Raw genomic sequence first — 16,434 nt, 5'->3', positions numbered from 1 at the left:
TCAGTCCCACCGCCAGGCGGCCACCTCCCCCGCGCAGGGCTGCCCCGGAACGCCGGCCTCCCACCCGCCTGAGGGCGCCCGAGCCCGGGCGCGGACGGGCGGCTCCCGCCCGAACCGGCTCTGCCCTCTCGTGCGGCCCGGGGCAAGCGCTGAGGAGACACAAGGGCCACCGGCAGGACCGGCCCTCGGGGTGCAGGCCGCCTCGTCTCCGCCCGGCCGCTCCCGCTGCACCCTCTCCACGCGAGCCCCACCCCCACACACCCAGCCTCAGCTACCGGCTCGCTCCGCGACCTCCCGGCAAGGACCCCCATCAGCGCTGCCCGGCCGAACGCCCGAAGGACCCCGCTGGGGCGGCTCAGGCTGGCTATCGCGGTGCCTGCCTGCAGGGGCTCCGTGGTGGAGGAACAGGTGAATCCAGACCCGAGCTCCGGCTAGGCTGGAGCCCGAACGGCCCTGAATCTGGGGTGCGCTTAGGCCCTGGTATGGGGGCCAGGAGTCGCGCGGCTGCAGGCCCGGAGAAATGAGGGGCAGCGAGGAGAGGGATTGATGTCAAGAAATGGGGCTGAGAGCCTGGGGGGTTGAGGGAGCTGGGCCTCAGGTGTCGGGGGTGAGCGTAGGAGATAGCCGAGACAGAGTTGGGGGGTTGCAGGTCCCCGCGGCGCCTGGGAGGAGGGGGGTTTGGTCACCGCCCTCCCGGAAACCGAGGAATGGGCGCCTCAGGTGTGGAGGCGAATGCCCAGGCAACTTATGAAATTTGTGATGCTCTGATGGAGTGACTTTAAAGTTGAGCGAGTTTCTTGACCTGTCAGCATTTGTTTTAAACCGGGGGCCAAGACAGCCGTTACTTAGCTGGCATTAGGAATCCTTTCCTAATCCCACGTCCTTCCCTGGAGAGCCCCTGACAGCTTGGCCTTGCAATAGCTGGATGAGCTTCATTCATTCATTCATTCATTCATTCATTCATTCATTCATTCATTCAACAAATACTGTTGAGAGGCAGCTGTGTACTAGGCAGTCTGCATAGGTACTGGGAATAAGATGGTGAGCAAAACAGACCCCTGCTTTAATAGGGCTGACCTAACGGGTGAAGATGTAACTGAAGAAAATGTCCAAAAAGCTATATAGTAGGGGAAGTGAGCTAAGATCTAGTGGGCGAATAGGAGGTAACCAGAGGAAGAACATTCTGGACTGTGGAAACGTCTCACGCAAAGGGTTAAGGAGGGAAGTGATAGGATCTGATTTGATTTTAGTTCGCTGGCTGCTGTGCAGAGAACAAGTGGTAGAGGCTGGCAGGAGTAGAAATTGAGAGGCCATGGAGGAAGCTGTTGCAGAAGTCCATGGAGGGTTGATGATGTCTTGGACTGGCGTGGTGGCCCTGGAGAAGGAGAGGGTTGTATGGATTTGAGACCTATTGCTTAGGTAAAATTGCCAGAACTTGGTGATTAACGTGGATGTGGAGAGTGAGGGAGGGGAGGTGTCAAGGATATCTCTCCCTAGATTATGGTGAAGATTCCGTTTGATTTTGGGTTACTCACATCCTGGGATTTTTTTTTAAGATTTTATTTATTTATTCGACAGAGATAGAGACAGACAGCGAGAGAGGGAACACAAGCAGGGGGAGTGGGAGAGGAAGAAGCAGGCTCATAGCAGAGGAGCCTGATGTGGGACTTGATCCCATAACGCCGGGATCACGCCCTGAGCCGAAGGCAGACGCTTAACCGCTGTGCCACCCAGGCGCCCCCACATCCTGGGATATTAGGGAGAGTGGGTTGGCTGATCTTGCACTAGTTAGACTGGACTTAGTTTTGTGGTTTGAGTGGAGCATCCAGCTGAAAGCTGTAGAAAGGACATGAATATGGGAGACCCTAGCACTGCCTTTACCGTGATTGTCCGGCTTTCAGCCTAGAAATGAGAGTGTTGTCCAGACCGTCCCTGTGTGTGTTCATGGAAGCCTTCTCCATATTTGTTGGCAAATTTAGGAGCTCCACCAGATAATCTTTTGAGACCTAGTCCTTAGTCCCGATCAGATGATCCATTTCTCAAATGTGAATAGCATTTTGCAGTTGGGTGAGACCTCAAATTCTCTTAGTCCTGTTTTAAAAAATACTTTTACGTTCCTTATATCATTTCCACATTTATTTATTGAGCCCTTACACCATGCTAGGCACTAGAAATACAAAGATGGGCAGAATAAGACTATATAGGTTCCGTTAGTCAGTTAAATTGACGTTTGTCGTAGGCACTGTTTCAGCTGCTTCAGATACAAAATGGTTACAACTGATCCCTGACCTTTGAGTTGCATGTCAACAAGTCTTGCCATTGAGGACAGCTGAATGTATTAAAGGATTTGATTTGGGCAGGGGAGATCCTGACCTATCTGTAAGATTAGATAAGAGATGGTATGTATCCAGCAGACTTCTTTGGGGGTATCCTAGCAACATCCCAATTCTTGTCCATCCAATCTTCCAATTCTAGATTGATGGGAGCACACTATGGGATAGAAGGCCTTATGAAAGGAAACAGTTATTGTACCTTTGTGGCCAGGCTGTTTAGCAATGTAAGTTATAAATCCTCTAAAACACAAGGAAAAGTTAGAAAGTGAAGGGAATATTGGCAGAGACAGGTAGTATTTAAACTTGAATTTCTCCTGAATAGGTAACTCCTTTGTATGGAACTGCAACAGGCTTTGAGTGAGATCGCTGTGGGCTTGCAAGGCTACATGGCTCTGGAGTAGGGAGGGTGGGGAGCACAGCACTGATAGGTCCCTAATCCAGCTTTCTGATGGCAGGAGTGAGATGACCTCGATCTTGCGGAGCCCTCAGGCTCTCCAGCTTACTCTGGCCCTGATCAAGCCTGATGCTGTTGCTCACCCCCTGATTCTGGAGGTAAGAAGGAGTCCTAAGCCTCTTACTGTATGCCCTGGGCACCGCTTCCATTTCTAGTGCCACAGGGCCACTTGTGAAGACTGACAGCACAGTCCTGTGCAAGATGCTGTGGAGGCAAAGTTAAGAGCCATGGACTCTGACCCTAAGAAGACTAAAAATCTACTGGAGAATTGGGGCAGATTAAAAATATAAGGATCCAATACAATAAGAAGAACCAAACCTCAAGACGGTGTATGTATATTAGTTTTCTATTGCTGTGTAACAAATTACCACAAACTTAGCAGCTTAAAACAACATTTATTATCTCACAATTCTAGAATTTAGAGGTCCAGTAGGCTCAGGTGGGTTTTTTCTCAGGGTCTCACAAGACCAAAGTCAAGGTATCAGCTGACCAGGTCCTTAGCTGAAGGGTCTGGGGAAGAATCTACTTCCAAACTCATTCAGGTTGTTGGCAGAATTTGATTCGTATGGTTATAAGACTGAGGTCCCCATGTCCTTGCCGGCCTTCAGGCGAGGACCACTGTCAGTTTTTAGAGACCACTCACGTTCCTCATCACATGGCTCACTCCATCTTCAAGGCAGCAACAGTGTGTTTAGGGCTTCTCGTGCTTTAAATCTGACTTCTCCTTTAGCCCCTAACCAGATAAAACTCTGCTTTTAAAGAGCTCTTGGGACTAATTGGGCTTCTCTTGAGTAATCTCCCTTTTGATTAAAGCAAAGTCAACTGACAGGGCGCCTGGGTGGCTCAGCTGGTTGAACGTCTGACTCTTGATTTCAGCTCAGGTCATGGGATCAAGCCCTATGTTGGGCTCCACACTCAGCAGGGAGTCTTAAGATTCTCTCTCACCCTCTCCCTCAGCCCCTCCCCCACAATGCTCTCACTCTCTAAAATAAATAAATCAATCTTTAAAAAATAAATAAGCTGACTCAACTGATAGCAACCTTAATTACACCTGCAAAATCCCTTTTGCCATGTAATGTAACAGTCATATTGCTTCATATTCACAGTCCCGGAGAGTAGGGTGCAGAATCTTGGTGGAACTGGGGGAGGGTCCTTGTAGGGTTCTACCTGCAGTAGTTGGGTGAGTACTAACTGAGCAGCTCTGCTAGGTAAGCGCACTGTGGTGCAGAGGAAGACCAGAGCAGTCAGGAATGGCAGCCCACAAGTGTTGGGACCTGGCCAGGCTCGAAGGATGAGTGGACTTCGGTTAGTGCACAGGAGGACTGGTGTTCCACAGAGGCAGGAACACGTGTGGTGGATCTGAGGGCCAGAGGCCGGCTGGAGTGATGGGACTAGAGAATTGGAAGAGGTAGAGGGCAAGGAAAGTGCAGCCTTGAGCACCGGGGTAAAGTAGTTGTACCTCATTCCATGAATGAGGTTCTGACCAGAGTGTGACATGTAAGTTAGGGTGTTTTTAATCCATCAAGTGTGATGGTTTGGAGAGAGTGGGACAAACTCAAGGCAGGACCACTATCAAGAGATTTTTATGAAGGTCTGACATATGGGACATGTGGGCTTCAGCTCAAGGGGCTGTAGGAACGGAGGGGCAGAGATGGCACTTCCTGCCCCCTGCCCCTGAGCCTCATGCTCTGGCCATGTGACTGAAGGTCTTTACCTCACCCCGCCTTCTTTGTCTCCTGACCCAACCGTGGGACAGACCCTCAAGTCCTGGGCTCTGATGGGTCCTCATGGTTCTTTTGGTCAGCCTGGGTCTCCTAATGACTCATGTGGTCCCTTTGACCGATTTATCTTCGACGTGGTGTTTATCCAGGCTGTTCATCAGCAGATTCTGAGCAACAAGTTCCTTATTGTACGAATGAGAGAACTTCTGTGGAGAAAAGAAGAATGCCAGAAATTTTACCAAGAGCATGAAGGTAGGATCAACAGTCCTCTCAATGGGACAATTCTCTATCCCAAGATGCGTGCAAGAGAGATTTTTAGCTGGATACACAGTGGCAGGCTGTCTCTGACCTACCAGCTGTCAAGCTGCAGCCATTCTTCTGAAGTCTTGCTTTATACACAAACTTTCATGATTATCAATGTTTTAAAGATATTTTCTGGGAAGCGCCTGTGTGGCTCAGTCAGTTGAGCATCTGACTCTTTATTTCGGCTCAGATCATGATCTCAGGGTTGTGGGATCGAGCCCTGCATTGGCTCCCCACTCAGTTCAGAGTCTGCTTGTCCCTCTCCCTCTGCTCCTCCCCCCACTTGTGTGCTCTCTCTTTCAAATTAAGTAATTAATTAAATATTTTTTTAAATATATATTTTTTCTAGGAGGGTTCCACTTCATAGTCCTAATGAGAAATTTAGTTTTATGTCCTGATGATATCAGTAGTTAATAGTAAATATTTACTCTCTCAGACATTGTCCTAATGCTCATGGTTTCATAACTTTCCCTAGAGCCCTATGACTTAGGTATTATTAGGTCTCTAGTACACAGATTAGGAACCTGAGTTAGGGAAATGAATGACCTACCTGAAACTGCACACGTTGTGGGGCGCCTGGGTGGCTCAGTCGTTAAGCGTCTGCCTTTGGCTCAGGGAGTGATCCCGGCATTCTGGGATCGAGCCCCGCATCAGGCTCCTCCACTGAGAGCCTGCTTCTTCCTCTCCCACTCCCCCTCCCTGTGTTCCCTCTCTCACTGGCTGTCTCTTTCTGTCAAATAAATAAATAAAATCTTAAAAAAAGAAAAGAAAAGAAAAGAAAAGAAAAGAAAAGAAAGAAAGAAAGCAAGCAAGCACACATTGTAAATGGTAGAGCCTGGATTCAGACCAGGTATGTCAGACTTCAAGGTCCTTCTCTAAAATAGTTTTTATTGCGGCGCCTGGGTGGTGCAGTCAGTTGAGCTCAGGTCATGATCTCAGGGCTGTGGGATCGAGCCCCACATCAGGCTCCACGCGCAGCATGGAGTCTGCTTCAGACTCTCTGTCCCTCTCCCTCTGCACCTCCCACCTGCATGCTCTCTCTAAAGTGGATGAATAAATCTTTTTAAAAAATAAAATAAAATAAAATAAAACAGTTTTATTATTCCAAGTAAGGAGGCAGAAGTACAAAAAGTTCTCTTGGGCACCAGTGTCTTGATGAAGTTACTCTCTCTTTGCAGGGCGTTTTTTCTATCAGCGGCTGGTAGAGTTCATGGCCAGGTACTTCTCATTTTCATTTCAGTATCTTTATCCACCAAGATTTATCTCCCCCTCCTCCCTAATTGTTGATTTCGTTTGACACTCTTTAAAGTTGTAATCAGTGTTAAGTGTCTCAAGAACCGTGGCTTGGGGCCATGACTCAGGCAACCCTGACCTGGTGGCACCTGTCTCATGATGGTTATTGGTCCAATGGCTATAGAAAAGCATTGTTGAGTGCTACTTAGCAGCTCTGCTGACCTTTGTGGCCTTTCGTGTGCTCCTATAGTGGCCTTCCATCACCGGCGACTTGAAGCAGCATTGGTACTTAGCTGGAAAGGCAGGGTAACTCTCAGGATGTATGTGCCTTATTAGTGCCCTGCTCACAGTGTGCCCTCCTGGATCACACAGCCAGATTCCTGACATGTGTTCCTTCTGTACACAGCGGGCCAATCCGAGCCTACATCCTCGCCCGCAAGGATGCCATCCAGCTCTGGAGGACACTGATGGGACCCACCAGGGTGTTTCGAGCACGTCATATGGCCCCAGATTCAATTCGTGGCAGTTTTGGCCTCACTGACACCCGCAACACAACCCATGGCTCTGGTGAGTCTGCCACTGTCCTCAGCCACAGATAGGGGAGGATGGTTTGCGGCTGGTGGTCAGGCCATATGGTGGAGTTGAGAGCCAGTGAACTTTCCTCCCAGTTGCATTTATGGTCCTTTGTGGCCATCTCAGCAGATGTGGCCCCGGGACTGAGGGTCAGGCAGAAGTAGAGGCTCAGGTTTCTGAATCGGATTATGACTGCCTCTTGCCTCCGTCCTGCACTCCCTATGAGAACCCTTTCTCTTTCTTACCTCCCCTTACAGACTCTGTGGTTTCAGCCAGTAGAGAGATTGCAGCCTTCTTCCCTGACTTCAGTGAACAGCGCTGGTATGAGGAAGAGGAGCCCCAGTTGCGCTGTGGCCCTGTGTGCTACAGTCTAGAGGGAGGCATCCACTGTGCAGCCGGGCCAGGAGGCCCAGGACCAGTCTGATGGAAGCCTGTTGGTCTGTGAAGACTGGTGGCATCGCCCAGCCTTTTCTCGGAGACCTCCTGGGGCCAGGGAGGCCTGGGGATCATGGCGCCCTCTCTGCTGGGCACCACACTCACCTGAAGATCTAGCTCCTCACTGCCACCTGCTCTAGAATCTAGCTCTCTATCTACCTCTTTTCCAGAATGTTCGTGGTGATTCAGAGGAATAATGGCTCCTGTTTTCTCTGAGAACTAGTCATCTTTTTCAAGGAGTTTGCCTAATTGACTTGCCTGAGAAATGCAGTGACTATAAGCACCATTTGGCCTATCTTCCTCAATAAAAGTCAGTGTTCTACTAAGTCTCAAGGCCAGGAGCACTACTGCAGGCGCTTTCGCTCTCTCCTTAAGTGAAGTTATTAAACCCGTCCCGGGGGCGCCTGGGTGGCTCAGTCGGTTAAGCATCCGACTCTTGATTTCAGCTCAGATCATGTTAAGTCGTGGGATTGAGCTCAGTGCAGAGTCTGCTAGAGAGTCTCTCTCTCTTTCTCGCTCTGCCCCTCCCCCTACTCTTTCTCTAAAATAAAAACAAACAAAACAAACTGTTCTGAAGCCAAGTTTCTGGCCTATGCTAAATGGAGAGAATTGTGTAGAAATCTCCTGGAAGGTTCACACACAGGGTGCAGCTTGTCCAGTGCATAAAGTCGCCCAGTGACAGAGCTGTGTGTGGGCCCGAATCCATGCTGGGCACCTGGCATAGGCCTGCATCCTAGGGGAAGGGGCACCTTCGATTTGAACAAAGGTATGTCTGCCCAGTAGATGCATGTTTTTATGACTCACGTTTTTTCTGATTTGCACAAAGCCACTGAAGTTAGCCATGTCTTTGTTGTAGATGACGATGACCGTTACCTATTGCTGTATTAGAAATCACCTCAGAATGTAGTAGCTTAGAACAATGATCAATGTATGTGTCTCTGGATTGGCTGGGTGATTGTGCTGGTCTTACTTGGACTCACTCCTGTGGTTGTGTTAAGCAGGTGGGTCCAACGTGGTTTTTCTATCCCGAGCTGCTTCATAGCATGATTGTTTCAGGGTTCCGGGAGGCCAGGCCACCCATTCACAAGCTTATCAAGCTTCTGTTTCTATCATGTGTGCTAATATCCCACTGGTCAAGGCAAGTCACGTGGCCAAGCCCAGAGTCCATGTGGGAAGAGACTGTTCAAGGGCATGGATACTGGGAGGTGTGAATCATTGGAGGGCCGTTACTATGGCAATCTACCATACAGGGAGTAGTGAGGAAACTTGAATTTATATAGAATTTGTGAAAACAAATATTTGCACAAGCTAACAAAGGAGATGAAGAAATAGCCCAAGAAGGAAGGAAAAAATCAGGGATGTGTGCCTCAGGAAAGTCAAGAGAAGAGAGTGTTTCTGGAGAACGAAGCAATGTTGAATATTGTTGAGAAGTCCAGAATGATGAAGCCTTTAAATACCGTCTCAGTGTGGCAGCATGGAGGTCACTGTGACCTTGGCAAGACCAGTACCTCTCTGCCAATAGGGGGGATACCTTGCATGGAAGGTAATGGGCTGAAGCATTTATAGTGTTATGCTACCGGGGGTTAGAGTGAGATGTCTGAGAGTCAGAATCTTCTCACATCTGAATCTATAAATTTATCTGCATATGTTCCCCTCTCCTCTTCTCCTCCTGTTACAACATAGGAAGGGTCCCGCTTCCCATTAAGCCAGTCCTTCCATGTGCTCTTTTGGTTTTTGGAATCCCACCTTGCTCTTCCGGTTTTCTGGTCTCTACTGCACTTTTACCTTCCTCTGCTGAGTCCCTTCCCTTTGAATTCAAACATGTTTTGGTGTCTCCCATCTTTCAAAATCTTTTTAGCCCCACTTTCTCCATCAGCTACCTCTGTTTCTTCATCTCTATACAAACAAACCACACCAGTTGTCTGCTCTAACAGGCTCGTCCCCCTCACTGCAGCCCACTCCAGTGTGGCTTGCATACTCAACACTCCAGAGGAGACTGGTTTCCTCATGCCTTTCTCACTGTTGCCCAGTACAGTGCCAGACCTACTTTGTAAATAGTGCGAGGCCATCCATACCCTGGTCTTTGATATCACTTAGGATCCCTCCATCTCTAAAGTCTTTAAATCCTACTTTTAAATCATAGTCTTCTGTATCCCTCTCTCACGTCTTCTAAACCTACACCATTCGCTCATCCACTCTCCTAGGTAACTTTTTCATATATTCTCTCTCTCCAAACCTTCAACAACTTCTTCCTTCTTCTCACTGTCCAGCTGTTGACCCTGCTTCCTCTTTCAGGAAGTTAACAAACAGCCAGGAAAGAAACTCCTTAGATGTCCAAGACCTTACTGAGCACCTACCTGCATCTGTGTTCATGTACCCTGCTTCCCTTCTGTTCAGAGGATCAATGGACAAAACTTCCAACTTCCTGTTTAAGGCCTTCCCCATTTCGTGCAGGAGATCATACAGTCTGCTACCTATTCAGGGCATTGCTCCAGTAATTATTTCCTATGCTTCCTGCATCATCAGGAGATAGAGCTTACAAACAGGCTGTACTTTCATTAAAAAAATAAATAAACAGGGGCTCCTGGCTGGCTCAGTCGGTAGAGCATGCAACTCGTAATCTCAGGGTCATGAGTTCAAGCCCCACATTGGGCATGGAGCCTACTTAAAATTTTAAAGAATAATTAAAAATAAATAAATAAAAACAAACATTTCTTAGCACCACATCTCCTTCATGCCACTGTCCCATATCTCTGCTCACCTTTATAGCAAAACTCTCAACAGAGTAACCTAGAGCAACCTAGAACCAGTGACTTTCAGTCTAGACAAAATGGTGTAGACCCATTTATCTCTGCTCCTCCCTGCTGAGTACAAGTATAAACCTGAAAATCATGCAAGAAAAAATCAAGGAGAGGGGCGCCTGGGTGGCACAGCGGTTGGGCGTCTGCCTTCGGCTCAGGGCGTGATCCCAGCGTTATGGGATCGAGCCCCACATCAGGCTCCTCTGCCATGAGCCTGCTTCTTCCTCTCCCACTCCCCCTGCTTGTGTTCCCTCTCTCGCTGGCTGTCTCTATCTCTGTCAAATAAATAAATAAAATCTTTAAAAAAAAAATCAAGGAGAACTCTGAAAGGTTCTCTGAAGGAGAACTGGTTTGAGACTTCCAGAATAGAGGAACAACATAGCAGCAGGGCATCTTAGATCTCCCCACATGATAGAACAAGGTGATCCAGACTAGGAATTTCCCAAACCCTAACCCGGCAACAGGTGGCAGCCCATCTGGCCTATTCTTTCCCATGATTAAACAGACTAAATAGAAAGTCCAACTCAAAGTACCAGGCAAACTGACAGGAGGATTGATCAGGAGTGCCAGCTATCAGTAAGCAGCCAGGGGAAGCACTCTATTTCCTAGCCAGGTCTGAGGCTACCCTCCCCCATGGAAAAGTACTAAGGTGGTGGGGTAGCACCCACAAGGAGACCAAAACAAGTGCCCTAAGTTCAAGTTCTGTGACCAAAGTTAGACATCTAAGTCGAAGTCAAAGGTAAGTTCCAAGATCCAAGTCAGTCCCATGTCTGAGTTCAATGTCCAGGACAAGTTGAGTTCCAAACTAAGGTTCCAGTCTAAGTCCCAGGTCCCCCACTCTATAGCTACGATTCTGGTTCAGATCAACATTCCAGATCCAAGGTCATGTCCTGGTGTAGGTCTGATTTTTAGGTCTGAGGTCTTAATATGAGGTCAAAGTCTCAGGTTAGAGGTTGAAGTTCAAGTAATAGATCCAAGGTCTAGGTCCATCACCAAAGACCAAGTCTGAGGACAGGTCCAACATCACAGACAAACAGAGTTCCACAGTTGAGATTTGATGTTCAAGTCTAAGGTCCATTTCTATGTCCAAGGACCAGTTTGAGATCTAAGGGCCAAGTCCAAGATTCAGGCCTAAGTCTGAGTTTCCAGGTTCAAGGTCCAGGTCCAGAGTTTGAGAACAAGGTCCTTAAGTCTACAACATTTCAGGTTAAGGTCAGGTCCAAGATCCATGTCCATCTCCAGAGACCAAGTCCAACATAAGTATCCAAGATCAAATGCAGATCCATACCCCACGTTCAGGTCAAAGGGCAGATCCAAGTTTAAAAGGTTCAGCGTTCAAGTCTGAGGTCCAAGATACAGTTCTAATATCAAAGCCCATGTCCAAGGACCAGGTTTAATGTCAGGACTAACTTACAGGCCAATTCCACATCCAACATCTACGACAAGGTTCAGGAGCAGGTCAGTGTTCAGTTCCAAAGATTGTATCTAAGATCCAGATCCAAGTCAAGTCCATGCTCCAGGTCCAATATCTATGTTCATTTTTGAGGCTCAGGTCCAATGTTACTTTTTAATGTCAAATCTAGGTCCAGGTTCACAGTCTCGATTCAAGGCCCATGTTCAAGGTTGAGAAACACTCAACCACTTCCAAAGTCCAGGTTTAGGTCAAGACCCAAAGTCTGGATCCAAAGTCAGATCTAATGCAAAGCTTCAAGGACCAGGTCCAAGGTCCAATTCTAGATCTACTTCCCAGGTCTAAGGTAAGTCCAAGATTCAGATTAAATCCATGTCTAAAGTCCAGGTTGAATATCTATACTAGCTTGAGTTCCAGCTTCAAGATCCAGATCCACATTTTAGTTCCAAGGTCATGTGTAATCCATTCTGAGTTATGGGTCAGGGTCCAGAAATGAGGTTCAGCTTTAAGGTCTTATAGTCATATTTGAGATTCAAATCCAGTAGTGAAGCCTAATTCTAAGAACAATATCCACATCTGAGGTCTAGGATCAAAGTCCAATTTCATTGGCAAAACTCACTGGTGAGGTCCAATACCTTGTTGATAGATGCAGGTCCAAGTCAAAGATCCAAATGTAAGCACAATTTTCATTTTTAAGGTAAGGTACATTGTTCAAGAAAAAGCAAGATTTGAGATCCAGGGTCACCTGGGTGGCTCAGTCAGTTGAGCGTCCAACTCTTGATTTTGGCTCAGGTCATGATCTCAGGGTCGTGGGATTAAGCCCTGTGTTGGGCTCCGTGGCAGCATGGAGTCTGTTTGTCCCTCTCCCTCTGCTCCTCCCCCCACCTCTCTCTCTCAAGTGCTGGTACATGTCTAATAATCAAGTCTAATGTCAAGTGTATGTTCCAGGTAAAATCAAAGCCTTAGGTCTAAGTCCAACATCCAAAACCAGGTCCAGATTTAGATCCAAAGATCAGGTCCAACGTCATGTACAAATTCTGGTCCAAGGTCCAAAGTCTAAGTCCATTACATTGTCCAGATCATGGTCCTAAGTCCAAGATGCAGACTGAAGTCTGAGTCCCAGGTCCATGGGTCAGATCCTTGACCAAGATCCAGGTCTAATGTCGGTTCCTAAATGCTGAACAAATCCAGGTCTGAGGTTGAATTCCAAGGTTCAGCTTCAAAGTCCATGTCCACATACAAGGTCCAGCTCCAATGTCCAAGTCAAAAATCCAGGTTCAGTTCCAAATTCTAGTTAAAGGTAATATACAGGAAACTGGGAAAATCTAGGTCCAAGGTTCAGGTCCAGTGTGCATGTACATATCTAAAGTTCATACCTGAGGTCCAGGTCCAATGTACAGTTCAAGTTCCAGGTCCTATGTATGTCTAAGTTTCAGGTTCAATGTCCAGGAGAAGGTCAAAGTTCAGGATGGACATCCAGGTCTACATTCTTGGCCCAAGTTCATGTCCACATCCAGGTCTGAAGTCTAGGCATGGGGTCAGATCCATGGTCCAGGTATAAAGTCCAAGTCCTCTGTTAGAAATTCAGATTCAACAACCATGGGTGCCTGGCTGCCGCAGTCGGTTAAGTGTCTGCCTTCGGCTCAGGTCATGATCCCAGGGCCCTGGGATTGAGCCCCACGTCAGGCTCTCTGCTCAGCAGGGAACCTGCTTCTCCCTCACCTTCTGCCTGCTGCTCTGCCTACTTGTGCTCTCTTTCTCTCTCTCTGTCAAATAAATAAATAAAATTTTTTTTAAAAAGTTCAGTTTCAACAACCAAATTCAAGTTCAAGATCTAAATACAGATTAATAAGCAAATACCATGTCTAAGTTTAGATCTGAAGTCCAGTCCAACTGTTCAGGTACACAGTTCAGATATGATAACGAGTTTCAAGGTTCAAGTCCAAGTTCAAAGACCATGTCGATGCCCAAGGCCAAAGACCAGGTTGAGATTCAGATGTAATTTAAGTCAGGGTCAGAGATCAAGGTTTGAAACCCAAATTCAAGGCTCAGGAACAAGGTCTAAAGTCTACTTCCAACATCCAAGTGCAGGTCCCATGGTCCATGTCTACATCAAAGTGCAGGTCCAATGTCCACAACCAAGGTCAGGTCCAGGCTCACATCCAAGTTGAGGTACAAAGAGGCATGTCCAACTTTAGAGGAGAAGGTTCAAGATAAACTTTAAGTTCCAAGGCACAGTTCCAAAACCCAGATCCAGTCCACAGACCAGGCCTAATGTCAAATCCAATTCCAATGTCAAATTTAGGTCCTTGTCCAGGGTGCCTGGGTGGCTCAGTCAGTTAAGCATCTGCCTTCAGCTCAGGTCATGTTCCCAGAGTCCTGGGATCAAATCCCACACTGGGCTCCTTGTTCATCAGGTAGCCTGCTTCTCCCTCACCCTTTGCCTTCCCCCTCGTTCACATTCTCTCTCATGCTCTCAAAATAAATAAATAAAATCTAAAAAAAAAAAAATAGGTCCATGTCCAAATCCAGGTACTGGGTCCAAAGTCCAAGTCCATATCCAAAATCCAGGTCTGATCTCCTAATCAAAGTTTCAGGCACTCTTCCAAAGGTCAAGGTCTAGGTCTAAGGTCAGGTTCAATGTTCTGGTGAGGTCATCATCCAGTTCCAAGTCCAAATTCCAAGTTCCTATACAGAGTCCAGGTCAATGTCATAAAGATACCACTTTACACATTTATGGGTTGAGTTGTAGTCCTCAGAAATTCATATGTTGAAGTCCTAACTCCCAGTACTGCAGAATGTGACCTTATTTGGAAATAAGGTTGTTGTAAATGTTATTAGTTAAGATGAGGTCATACAGGAGTAGGTGGACCCCTAATTCAATATGACTGGTGTCCTTATAAAAAGGAAAAATTTGGCACAGACACACATACAGGGAGAACTACCATGTGAGCATAAAGACAGAGATTGGGGCAATTCATCTACAAATCCAAGAATGCTGAAGATTGCCAGAAAAACACCAGAAACCAGGATAGAGGTAAAAATTGGTTTCTCCTTTACAGCCCTCAGAAGATATCAACCCTGCCAATAGCTTATCTTGAATTTTTAGCTTGCAGAACTGTTGAGACACTAACCATCTGTTGGTTAAGTGAGCCAGTTTGTGGTACTTTGTTACAGCAGCCCTACCATATACCTGGAGGTCCAAGGTCCAGGTCCATGACCAAGGTCCAGATATAAGCTCAGGTCCAAGATTCTGGAAAAATATAGGTCAAAAATTTAATTATAAGGCTGGAGCCCAAGATCTAAATATTGTCCAAGGCCCAGGTGTCTAAGTCCAGGAGAAATACCAAGGTCTAAGTAAAAGTTTCACATCCACTTATAATTTCTAGTTTATGATAATTTCCAAGGAACTGGACAAATCCAGGTCCAAGGTGCATGCCCAACATACATTTGTAGACCTAAGGTCCTGATCCAATATCTATGACTAAGATCACATCTAGGTGCACATATGAAGTTAAAGGTCCAGATCCAAGGTCCTGTTCTGAGGTAAAAGTGAATAAAGACATACCAAAAAAGTAATCTTTTACTTTTACTCTCTTAATGTGTCTTTTGAAGCACAATCGTTTTAAATTTTTATTAAATCCATTTTATCTTTTTTTCTTCTTATTTGTTGTGTTTTTGGTGATCCAATATTTCATTGCTTAACCCAAGATCACAAAAGTTTGTGCCTATGTTTTCCTCTGAGTTTTATAATTTTAGCTCTTAACCTTTACGTCTTTCATTAATTTTGAGAGCATATTACATATCTGATAAAGGGCTTGTATCAGAAATATATAATGAACTCTCAAAACTCAATAATAGGAAACCAAACACCCAATAAAGAATATGGGCAAAATGAAAAGATAATAAACATTATCACCCATTAGTGAAATGTAAAGTAAGACCAAGATGAGATACCACTATACACCTATTAGAATGTCTAAAATTAAAAATATTATACATACCAAGTGTTGGTAAGAATTTGGAGGAACTGAAACTCTCATACCATGCTGGTGAGTATAAAAAATGGGACAACCACTTTAGGAAAATTTGGTAGTTTTATAATAAAAAGTCAAGCATACACCTGTTATATGACCCATTCATTACACTCCTATGTTTTTACCCAAGATAACTGAAAGCATATGCCCATACAAAGCATGGTACATGAATGTTCATAATATAGCCCAAATTGGAAACAATCCAAATGTCCATCAACAGGTAAATGGATAAATTGTGACTTATCCATACAACAGAATGTTATTCAGCAGTAAAAAATAATGGACTATTGATATCTATGGAACAGAAAGGAAAGAGCACTGGATTGAGAGCTGGACTTCAAGAACTGGTTCATCTTTTGTTTTGTTTTAAGATTTTACTTGTTTATTTGAGAGAGTGAGAGAGCATGAGAGACGGGACAGAGGGAGAGGGAGAAGCAAGCTTCCTGATGAGCAGGGAGCCTGATTCGGGGCCCCATCCCAAGACTCTGGGATCATGACCTGAGCCAAACGCAGATGCTTAACGAACTGAGCCACCCAGGCGCTCCAAGAACTGGTTCATCTTCCAAAGAGAAGTTTGACAGTGAAAAGAAATCATAATAGATACTACATGTTGTGCAGACACAGATCTGGCTCTATAGGACCATTATTTCCTGTAAGAGAATAACTTCCAAGGTTTAAAAATGATTATTTACAGAAGATGGCTATATGTATTTGTTTTAACCTGAAATCAAGTAAATTCATTTTCTACTTCTGCAATTTTACTTAAAATCAAATGAAACACTTATGACTAAAATATACCAGATTAATAAAAATATTCCAGATTAATAAAAATATTCCAGATTAATAAAAAATATCCTCAGTAGAGATTCAACTAGAAAACAGGTGATAACATAGAAATCCAGCAAAATTTGGACATTTCAGAAGATAGCTACCTCTTCACAGTAGCTATTAGAACGTTTGAAAGTTTTTTCACCTATCAGCCTCCCACCCCACATGGAATTGGAATCTCTAAGTTCAAACACTCATCTACCCAAGAATCCCTCCCATGAATTCATTATGCCACAAATTCTCCTCCAGGCTTATTCTTCTTGGTCACATATGGCCCTAAGGAGCCTGGGCCCTTGAATCACCCA

At 45.8% G+C, this 16,434-nt stretch overlaps 2 protein-coding genes across 7 annotated transcripts in view; one reads left to right on the top strand and one right to left on the bottom strand.

The window, feature by feature from the left end:
• The window catches only part of FBXW12 (F-box and WD repeat domain containing 12), a 71,603-nt gene extending 71,280 nt beyond the window's left edge, over positions 1 to 323 (bottom strand). The window contains exon 1 of the mRNA XM_034658251.1: positions 262 to 323. The gene's annotated coding sequence lies outside the window, so the exon portion shown is untranslated. The remainder of the gene's footprint in view (positions 1 to 261) is intronic.
• On the top strand, positions 130 to 7,378 carry NME6 (NME/NM23 nucleoside diphosphate kinase 6). Of its 6 annotated transcripts, none has more exons than XM_011233383.3 (6): positions 130 to 408; positions 2,789 to 2,885; positions 4,658 to 4,760; positions 5,990 to 6,029; positions 6,451 to 6,611; positions 6,875 to 7,378. In XM_011233383.3, exons 2-6 carry the CDS (start codon positions 2,796 to 2,798, stop codon positions 7,039 to 7,041), a joined length of 561 nt encoding a protein of 186 aa, XP_011231685.1. In that variant the 5' UTR covers positions 130 to 408; positions 2,789 to 2,795; the 3' UTR covers positions 7,042 to 7,378. The 6 variants fall into 6 exon arrangements, with proteins under 6 accessions (XP_011231685.1, XP_019662308.1, XP_011231684.1 ...); XM_011233382.3 differs by having other exon boundaries at positions 355 to 464; XM_002926042.4 differs by having other exon boundaries at positions 379 to 480.
• The last annotated feature ends 9,056 nt before the right edge of the window (positions 7,379 to 16,434 follow it).

The sequence above is a fragment of the Ailuropoda melanoleuca genome, chromosome 4 (genome assembly GCF_002007445.2).
Source record: "Ailuropoda melanoleuca isolate Jingjing chromosome 4, ASM200744v2, whole genome shotgun sequence".
Taxonomy (NCBI): Eukaryota; Metazoa; Chordata; class Mammalia; order Carnivora; family Ursidae; genus Ailuropoda; species Ailuropoda melanoleuca.
This window is presented reverse-complemented; position numbering and strand designations above follow the sequence as displayed.